At 49.2% G+C, this 10,263-nt stretch overlaps 1 protein-coding gene across 1 annotated transcript; it reads left to right on the top strand.

Moving 5' to 3' along the window:
* Positions 1-7,027: 7,027 nt before the first annotated feature.
* LOC306956582 (olfactory receptor 14C36-like) lies at positions 7,028-8,319 on the top strand (the record flags this gene model as incomplete). Its single annotated transcript, XM_079547858.1, has 3 exons — positions 7,028-7,329; positions 7,690-7,921; positions 8,245-8,319. The coding sequence occupies 3 exons, from the start codon at positions 7,028-7,030 to the stop codon at positions 8,317-8,319; spliced, it is 609 nt and encodes a 202-aa protein (XP_079403984.1).
* Positions 8,320-10,263: the final 1,944 nt, after the last annotated feature.

Consider the following 10,263-nt stretch of genomic DNA (forward strand, 5'->3'; position numbering starts at 1 on the left):
CTGCAGTTCCTGGGCACAAAGTCCTGTTCAGAATGCAGAAGATAATGATGAGTCAAGACCATTCTCAGAGTCACTCCTCCTGCTATACTATAAAACTTTTTCTTTCTCTTTGGCAAATGTTCATTTAGCCCCATTACTTGAATTTAATTTCATGAAGTTCAGCATTCCATAAGAAAAAGTAACTTATGGAGAGTTTGACTTTTTCTCATTTTCTAATCTTAGCTCTCTCTGGGTATTTTCAGCTATTTCTACGTCTGATATCTTTACCTCAACTGCTCCTAGAGAATCCAATTCCAACCTCTGTGCAGTTCAATTTCTGTGACTACAGAAAACAACAATAATTTCAACAGGTTCCATCCTTCGAGAACGGAGAGGCTGAAACCATAATCACAATGCAAGTGATTGAGAAAAGTACAAATCAGGAGTCTCATAGCTGTGCTCAAAGTTGACAGCCCCTTTCAGATTTCTACCTCCAATCCTTTCCCCCTCCCTGAGATAAGGAAAAGGAAAATCTCTACCTTGCTTCTCCTACAAATTGCCCTTACAAACACCCTCAGGAGCAGAGTATCTGTGATCCCCCTGCCCCAGGCAGCAGCAGAAGGCAGGGGCAGCAGAAGGCAGGGGCAGCAGAAGGCCCCTGCCCTGCCATGCCCTGCCCTGCCGGGGGGCTCTTTCCCCCCACACATCTCCCTGCAGCGCCCTGGGCAGCTCCCCGGGCAGGCTGAGTGCAGAGCCTGGCAGGCAGCAGAGTCCCTGCCCTGGCACACAGCCCCTGGGGCACAGCAGGGACCTGCTCTGCAGGACAGCCCTGGGCACCCGGCTGCACAGCCTGCAGCTGTCCTGGGACACGCAGCCCTCAGGGCTGTGCTCTGATGCTGCAGCAGGAAAGCCCTCAGCTGGAGCAGGTTTTTATCCAAAATAAAGAAATATGGAATGCCTTCAGCCTGTTTTGCAATGGATTTGGGACAAATTTAGTGATCCCTGCAGTAAAAGTCGCGACATTGCCTGCAGTGAGAGACTTGCCTTATCAAGGGCTGTGAGCAATGCTCCTCCAGTGAGCTCACAGCCTAACGTGCCACACTGCGTGTAAGATCTCTTTCTTCTGTCCTGTCACCTGCAGATCATGTCCCCAGCTCTGCTGCATGCTTCACAGGAGCTGCTCATGGGCACAACTGTCTCTCTGCAGTGTTGCCTACTTGTATGAGCTCTCTGTTTCCCAGGAGACCAGACTAGCTCAGCAGCCAAGAATGTGATTTCTTTCTCTCCCTGGAGATATCCATGTTTCTTCGGTGCTGACAGCTCTTCCAAGGCATCAGGGTCATCTCTGCAGAACATATTTCAAAGTCAGCTCAATTAATCAACACATCCACTGGATTCCAGAAGCAGGTCACCTAATTCCAAGCCCCAGCCATGTTGCCAACCACCAGATCAGGCTGTCCAGCATCCAATCCATCCTGACCTTGAATGGATCCAGGGTTTGGTCATCCACAGCCTCTTTTGGCAACATTTTCCAGTGCCTGTGTCTAAGAAATGTCTTCCTAAAACAATTTAAAAACCGTTTCAATTTGTCTAATTACTGTCAGACCATCACTTCCAAATCCTAAAAGTAGGCATCTCATCTGCTGGTGGAAACCCTGGGGCTGAAATGGGATCAGTTCCTCACAGAACCATGGGAGCTGGGAGTCCTCTTAGCTGAGTTCAGATGTGCACAATGAGGTGTCTGTGTGGGAGCCCCTCATCTGAATCCTTGGTCTTTATTCAACAGGGCCTGCACTGCTCACACACAGGCACTCAGTGATGCCCAAGGTGCCTGGGGTGATCCCAGCTGTGTGCTGGTGCTTGTAAGCTGTGGTGGACAATCTGTGAGACAGACACCTCCTTCCTGAGCAGCAGCTGAGGGCCAGAAGGGAGGTATTCGCGGCCATCCTAAATGCCACCACAGCCCTGTGCTTAGGGCACCCAGTGTGCCTTTTGCATCTGTCCCCATGGGGCATGTGGTGTTATTTTGCTGACCAAATGGATGAGCTCACAGCAGAAGAGCCAGATCTTCCTCTGTGCTCTATCTGTGGCATACTCTGGAGTTCAAGGCATTACAAAGTTATGACACATTTACATTCTTTCACTGATGACACTGTAGTTTGCTCTGGGCTGTCATGTAAATGGCATCAGAAGTCGTCTCAGGTCATGCAAGTTCCCAGTTCATAGGGAAATGGCAATCACTGCTCCAGTTTTCAATAAGAACAAGCAAGATTATCCAGGCAATTCTGGACCTGTCAGTCTCAAGTCAGTGCCTGGTAAAATTATGGAAAAAAATGATACTGGGAGTTACTAAAAAGTACCTGAAGAACAATTCTGTCACTGGCAGAGACAACACAAGTTCATGAAGGGAAGGTCCTGTTTAACTTCATATCCTTTTATGACAAGGTCAAATATTCAGATGAACTAGGGAAGCCATCTGATGTTATCCTTGAGGATGTCAGTGCAGCTTTTGATATTGTATCTCACAGAATTCGTCTGGGCAAAATGTCCTGCATATTGCTAGACAGAAATATAACGTGATGGGTGAGCAGTTGGCCAGTGGGTCCGACTCAGAGGGTTGCAAATGGGGTTCCATCAGGCTTGCAGATGGCCACTGGCAGGGTTCCCCAGGGCTCTGTTTGAAGATCACTTCTTTTTAATGGATTTGTGATTGAGTGCATGTATGGCTAGAAAATGTTTTGAGTAAGTTTGCTGCTGGTACCAAATAGGGTGGAGCTGTTGCCTCCATTGAGGGTGGAGAGGACTTACAGAGAGATGTGCTCAAGTTAGAGAACTGGGTAAGCACAAAATGCAGATGAAGTATAACGAGAACAAGTGCGTGATTCTGAACCCAAGTAGGGGCAGCCCTGGACATACACACTGACTGGATATGGGACTTTGGAGAGCAGTCCCAATGAAAGGGTTTCAGGGTCTTGGTCAGCATGAAATTGAATGTGAGTCAGCAGTGTGCCCAGGCAGCCAGGAAAGTCACCTGTCCCCTGGGATGCACTGAGCATGGCATTGCCGGCATTGGTGAGGGAAGGGATTGTCCTGATCTGCTCTGCGCTGCTGCAGCCTCACCTAGAACACTGGGTGCAATTCTGGGCACAACAGAACATAAAGGACATAAAACTATGGGACACTGTCCAAAGGAAGGCACCAGAACTGAGAATCTGAAGTTCAAAGTTTCATCAGGATTGACTGCTTGTTCAGACTGGGCCACTCTCACATCCCACATCCTGGGATGAGACACACTGCCCACATGGGACTTGGGCCTCACGGCATCCTTGCACCCCGTACAGAGTCTGGCAGCTGCTGTCCCCTGCTCTTTCATTTGACATCACACAAACCTCCATCCCACTGCCCCAGGAAGGAAGGGCCCTGAGCCAGCAGGAGGGACAGGATCTCCCTGCCAAGGCTCTGGGGATCAGGGCTTGGCCTTTCTGCTTCACAAGACAAAGGAGGCTTTTCTCAGCATCACAGCCACCATCCCAGTGCCTTGCTCTGCCTGCAAACATGGCTTCCAATTCTCTGCTCTAACAAGTCCCTGGGGAAGCTTGCTTGTGAATGGCCCTCAGTGGGGCCCATTAATACTCCAAGAAACTTCACTGTTCCTTCTGACTTGATCTTCTTGAGCACTTCGTGAAATCTTCTCTGTGCACTGGAGGTTGATGGACTCAGCAGCAAATGCCCCCTGGGGCCCATTACAACCTGAAGAGCCGTACTGTGCCTTGTGCCTTCCTGCCATCTTCTTCATGTGTTCAGAACTTGTACAGCTAACTGGAGAGGAATCAGGAGAGAGCTAAAAGGGGAAGAGAAGAACAGGCAATACGAAGTCCACTTATTAATTTTCATATTGTTAGATTTAAACATGAACTTAAAGCAGGACTTTGCAACTGTTATTGATCCAGGATGTCCCCTAATGAGCTTTGCTCTGTCACTGTGTGGACCAACATCCACCTCAACATCCCCACCCCATTTCTACTCACGTTGGCCCCATGGGACTTGCATCTCTTTTCCTCACAACACTGTTCTCCTCTGGAGTCGCTTGCTCAGTGTTAAACCTCCTTCGTACCAACTCCCCCCAGTTTTTGTCATAGAACGAGGTGCACATAGCTGCACATGGGCAAGGAAAGATTTCTCTTTTTTTTTTTTTTTTTTTTTCTTCTTTCTGCCAACAAACAGAAGGAAACATGAAGCAATTGAATGAACAGTAAAACACAGTGGTCAGCTGCATGCCTTGTCCAAGCTGCATCTAATGACGTTTGTCTTTCACAGGGAACAAGAGATATGTGCAGAGGTCTGTTGTTATTTAGGATGACCAGGAATAGCTCTATCCCCTGTTTGAGCTGATGCTGAGGAAGGAGGTGTCTATCTCAGGGATTCCCACACACTTCAAAAGCACTGGCACACATCCAGGAGCACCCCAGGCACCTTGGTCATCACCCAGGGTCTGTGTGTGAGCAACTGACTCCCTGCTGAAGGACCAAGGACTCAGAGCAGGAGCTCACATGCAGGCAACTCCTTGTGCACATCTGAACTGAACCAGAGGAATCCCTGAAACTCCGGTGGGTCTATGTGGAGTAGGATTCCATTTCAGTCACAGAGTTACCATCTAGGGATGAGATGCGGGCACTGCCTCAGCTGGATCACTGTCCTGCCCGGGGGAAGTCCACCCCTCCCTGTCATTCTCTGTGTGTCCTTTTTATTACAGCAAACACCTTCTGGTAGGACTAGATATGTCCAGTCATGTGTCTGGAATTAGTCACTGTCCACTGCACATTTGGTGGTAAATTCAGTATATTTCATACTATAATCATGATGCTGTTGCCTTTGAGGATCTGTTGGCCTTGGGACCCAGGGACATCTCAGGGGAGATCAGTAGGGTGGATAGACATGATATCCTCTGCTGCTGTTCTGGGCTCCCGGTACACAAGGAGCTCCTGCAAGTGGGCAGTGCTGCAGAGAGACAGCTGTGCCCAGGAGCAGCTCCTGTGCAGCACCAAGCAGGGCTGGGGGCATGATCTGCAAGTGACACAGAGAAGAAGGAAGAGAGCATACAGGCAGTGTGGCATGCAAGCAGACTGTGAGCTCACTGGAGGAGCATATCTCACAGCCCTTGACAAGGTAAGTCCCTCACAGCATGCAACATAGTGATTTTACTGCAAGGATCGCTGAGTGTGGGGCATCCCAGTGCAGGTCAGGCAGCATACATTCTCTTTCCTTATTATGGAAGAAGACCTGATCCAGCTGAGGGCTTCTGTGCTGCAGCATCAGAGCACAGCCCTGAGGGCTGTGTGTCCCAGGATGGCTGCAGGCTGTGCAGCCGGGGCTGCAGCCTGGTGCCCAGGGCTGTCCTGCAGAGCAGGTCCCTGCTGTGTCCCAGGGGCTGTGTGCCAGGGCAGGGGCTGTGCCACCTGCCAGGCTCTGCACTCAGCCTGCCTGGGGAGCTGCCCAGGGTGCAGACGTGGGAGACGTGTGGGGGGAAGGAGCCCCCCGGCAGGGCAGGGCAGAGGCCTTCTGCTGTCACAGCTGCTGCCTGGGGCAGGGGGACCACAGCTCCATAGAACCTCAGGGCACTTCTGAGAGTACTTTGCAAGAGGGAGAATAAAGCAGCAGTTCTATGTTTCATGGTGTGCTTTCCTGAACCTCTGCTTTCTGTTTTCGCTTCACTTGCCTCATTGAAATGGAGTTTATGATATTGAAAGAGGCTGAGACTCCTATACTATCACACTGAGGGTTATCATGACACACAACAAATTCCTTAATGGCCCCACCTTCCATACAAATCACTCCTGCCCTACGTCCAGTGTCACCATGGTCTGCATGACCAAACCGTTGGCTCCAGCCCCAGGGCCAGAAGGGGTCTACAGAGCACTGCTGAGCACACAGTGGCTGGCTGCAGGCAGAGACAGCTGCAAGCAGCAGAGATAGGGGCAGGGAGGGAGAGGAGAGTGCTGACTGCAAAGGCTGGGAGAGGGATATGGGCACCTCACTGTCGTCTCTGCAATGCAGACAGCTCCCTGCAGCACCAGCCTATGTGTCCATTCCTAGTGTCATGAGAACTTGATTAAGAGTTGCATTAAGGGCTCAGCAGGGTGTGGGATGGGGATTCAAGTGGAGCTTAGACACCCTCTGATAAACACTGTCTTTAGGGCTAGGAATGAGATGGCTCTTTCTAAGACACCCCATGCTTTTGGCATTTGACTCTGCTCCTGTGGCTCCTCCTGGGCTGCAGTCAAACCTACACAAGGGTGCAGCTCTGCCATGGCGGTTCTGTGTTATCCAGCAGTACCATGGAGAAGATGCCTTGGAGTTAAGGCCAAGAAAACGTTGCTGGATGGCAGTGTCCCTGATGAGGTAGAGAGAGCTGAGATCCTCTGGAACAGTGAGCAAATCAAGAGACTTTGAGTTCTGCCCATCTAACTGGGATTGCTCTGCTCTTACCAGCACCCAGAGTCTTGTCAGGGTAACTCCTGAGTGTGACCATCCTCCAGTGATACAAACACAGATATAGCACTGATCACTTGGAAGTGAGGGGTATGGCCTTTGCCTCCCTGATCCTAAAAAGATTCATTTAAAGTGCCTCACAATGATCAAGAGGATTTCTACCTTAAAAACATTCCTGGTTTTTTTTTTAGTGCTGGGGCAACTAGAAAAAAATAGAACAATATCCACAGAGCACTGCTGACCAGTTTGGAGAAAGTTGTGGGAAGCTCCTTGACATCTCAGGTTTTTAATCTGAGATCACTCTGTATTTCTATTGCGTTATTGCTGCAGAGCAAGCCTGACTCATCCACAGCCTGCAACAGAGCTCCTTGTGCAGCGTGGAAACATCAGCCAACAGCAACCAGAGCTCAAGGAATGTAGCAGAAAAGATCTGGCAGAAGGGAGGGAGGCAGTCTGGGAGGTTTCAGAAGACACAGAGTAGGGTTTGCGTGGGGAGGAATGAAATAACATTTTCCTGGTTTTCCCTCCTCAGACAGGTGACTGTGCTCACAGGCAGCAGATGCCCAACAGCAGCTCCATCAGCGAGTTCCTCCTCCTGGCGTTGGCAGACACGCGGCAGCTGCAGCTCCTGCACTTCTGGCTCTTGCTGGGCATCTACCTGGCTGCCCTCCTGGGCAACGGCCTCATCAGCACAGCCGTAGCCTGCCACCACCGCCTGCACACCCCCATGTACTTCTTCCTCCTCAACCTTGCCCTCCTCGACCTGGGCTGCATCTCCACCACTCTCCCCAAAGCCATGGCCAATGTCCTCTGGGACACCAGGCGCATCTCCTACTCAGGATGCGTTGCCCAGACCTTTCTGTTTGTCTTTCCGCTATCAGCAGAGTATTCCATTCTCACCATCATGTCCTATGACCGCTACGTTGCCATCTGCAAGCCCCTGCACTATGGGACCTTGATGGACAGGAGATCTTGTGCCACCATGGCAGCAGCTGCCTGGGGCACTATGTTTCTCTATTCCCTCCTGCACACTGCCAATACATTTTCTCAGCCACTGTGCCGAGGCAATGCTGTAGATCAGTTCTTCTGTGAAATCCCCCACATCCTCAAGCTTTCCTGCTCACAGTCTTACCTCAGGGAAATTTGGCTTCTTGTGATCAGTGCCTCTTTAGCATTTGGGTGCTTTGTGTTCATTCTTTTCTCCTATGTGCAAATCTTCAGGGCCGTGCTGAGAATGCATTCTGAGCAGGGACGGCACAAAGCCTTCTCCACGTGCCTCCCTCACCTGGCCGTGGTCTCTCTGTTTCTCAGCAGTGCCTTTTTTGGCAATCTGAGGCCCACCTCCATTTCCTCCCCATCCCTGGATCTGGTGGTGTCATTTCTGTACTCGGTGGTGCCTCCAGCAGTGAATCCCCTCATCTACAGCGTGAGGAACCAGGAGCTCAAGAATGCAGTGAGGAAAATGATGCCCTGGTCACAGTTTAGCACTTCTCATCTGTCTCTATAAATATCTCACAGTCTGTCCCATAGCACACCTATGTTATGTTTTTTAATGTGTGTAATACTTAATTATATTAGTAGATACATTTTTCTTTGCAGTTCATATATATATGTGTGTATGTAATTATCATTAGTGGTTACCATGATCCTAAACATGTTTTTGGATTCCAACCACTTCTCTGAGGCATCATCCTGCTCTTTCTCCTGGAGTACATATGAACTCTGGGTCAGTGCTGACTTTCTAACAAACTCTGTGTTCCATCTCTGTATCTGCAGGCAGATGAGATGCCAGCAAGCACCGTGGAGCTGAAACAGACTGGGTTAGCAAAAGGGATCAATGTATTAGAATAAGGACCAATTTATTACATTAGCAAAAGGAATCAGAGTGTGGTCATCCTAAATCTTCCCAGTTTAGCTTTGCTTGATTTGTGAACAGCCCTGTTTTTATCACTTGTTTCATGGAAGAACTGAAATCACTTTTTTGCCTCTGCCAGGTATAAGGACTTGTTCTTGGGTTTGGTATAAACTGTTTACAGTTATAGTGCACCAAGATAGAAAGATGCTAATTGTGGTAAAACAAGCAATGGAAATTTACCAAACTGGGGGAAAAGAGCCCCAGTGAGCCCCACGGTGAGCCAGGGTGCACGGTGATGAAGAGGAAGATGGAATAAAGGGGAGGAGGTAGGTGCTGTTAGAAGGAGGACATGCGGTGTCAGGGGCTGTGCTGGGGGCACATCTCTGTACCACTGCACGCATGCTGCCCCACACAGTGCCTGCACTGAGCTGCCAGGGGCTGCCTGTGGGATGGTAGAGCCGGGCTGTCCTGCAGAAGGGAAGGCACATGGAACCTCATGCTGCAGGGCTGGGACCCCAAAATCACCTGGAATTCACCGCCCAGCTGCGCTGTGCTCACCTTGCCTGGCTCCCAGGTGCCCCCTGTGCTGCTCTGTCACTGCCCCTCCTCAGCAGGATGGGGGAAAAACATGGTTCAGCAATTCCTGAGTCGTGGCATAAGGGTGCTTTATTCTTTCCTTGCTTAAAACCCCATGACAACAAATGGTGTGTGGTAATGGCTATGGATCAAATGCAGGGTTTTGTTGTTGTTGTTGTTGTTTTTCCTTCAGACTTTGGAGCAGCTATTGAACGCAGTGTCCCTCTCACCTTAAAATATTACATGAAACTACATCTAACCCACGACACATGTGACTAATATTTTATATAATTTAGATGATTTCCAACACAGAAATCTGCTCACTGTTAGGATTTCACAACCCTCTTATTCCTTACCTATTTACTCTAATTGAAGTGGTATGCTATATTTGGATTTCAGTTTTGTCCTCTCACGTCCTGAACTTTTTTCTTTTTTTTCCCCTCATATTTAACAATAACTTCCTAAGTTAACTCTGTGTACCAATTATTTCTGTTCTTTCTGTCAGACCAGTGTATTATGTCACTTTACTTCAGGTAAAGATTCACTTCTGAATGCTTTGGTCATTTGCTGAACTCCAGACCATTCCAATAACAGCTCTCTGGATCCCAGAGTGAAGGTCGATAAGTTACAGAAGCACACTTATCTACCAGGTGCCTGTTGTCAGCAAAGCAACAATCTAATAAACAATTTCTTTGTGTGTGCTGGAAAAAGATGTGTTTTGCTATAACACAGCCTTAGTCCTGAGATTTGCTATGTTTTCTTTAGCTCAATATTTTAAGGATCTAAATGAGAAGTCGTATTTTCCCAATACTTCATTAAATGCTGTAGCTCTTTATGGTCAGAATGATAATGTGGATGCTTTTTCAATACATCAGTTACACAGACCCATACAAATATCTACCTGGACTGTTGAAAGTCCTTTGGCATGGTGCCACATCAGATCCTTATCTCTGTGGAGAGATATGTGAGATGGATTTGAAGGGCTGCTTCCTGCTCTGCTCTGAGGAGCACATCAAGGAAGTGACCTGGGTCCAGGGCCTGTGACTCAGGCCTGCAGCCCACCTCACCGTGCAGAAGGGTTCTTCTCCCGGGGTTTTAGGGGTAGGGGTACTGAAGGAAAAGGAATGAAGCAGACCCAAAGGAGGGACAGGTGGCTGCAATGAGAGAGGGGTTAAAGGAGGGTGATATGGTCACACTCCATGCTCCATGTGGAGATGTGGAGAAAAGGATGAAGGGTTTGGAGAACCCGGAAGGTAGAGCTGAGAGAGAACAGAGGAAGGGTATTGAGGCTGCTTAGCAGCATGAGAAGCTCCATCCTTTAGGACTCTGGAGCAGATGATGAGAGAGTGGGGAAGCCCACAGGG

This window comes from Tetrao urogallus (assembly GCF_951394365.1).
Source record: "Tetrao urogallus genome assembly, chromosome: 32".
Lineage (NCBI taxonomy): Eukaryota > Metazoa > Chordata > Aves > Galliformes > Phasianidae > Tetrao > Tetrao urogallus.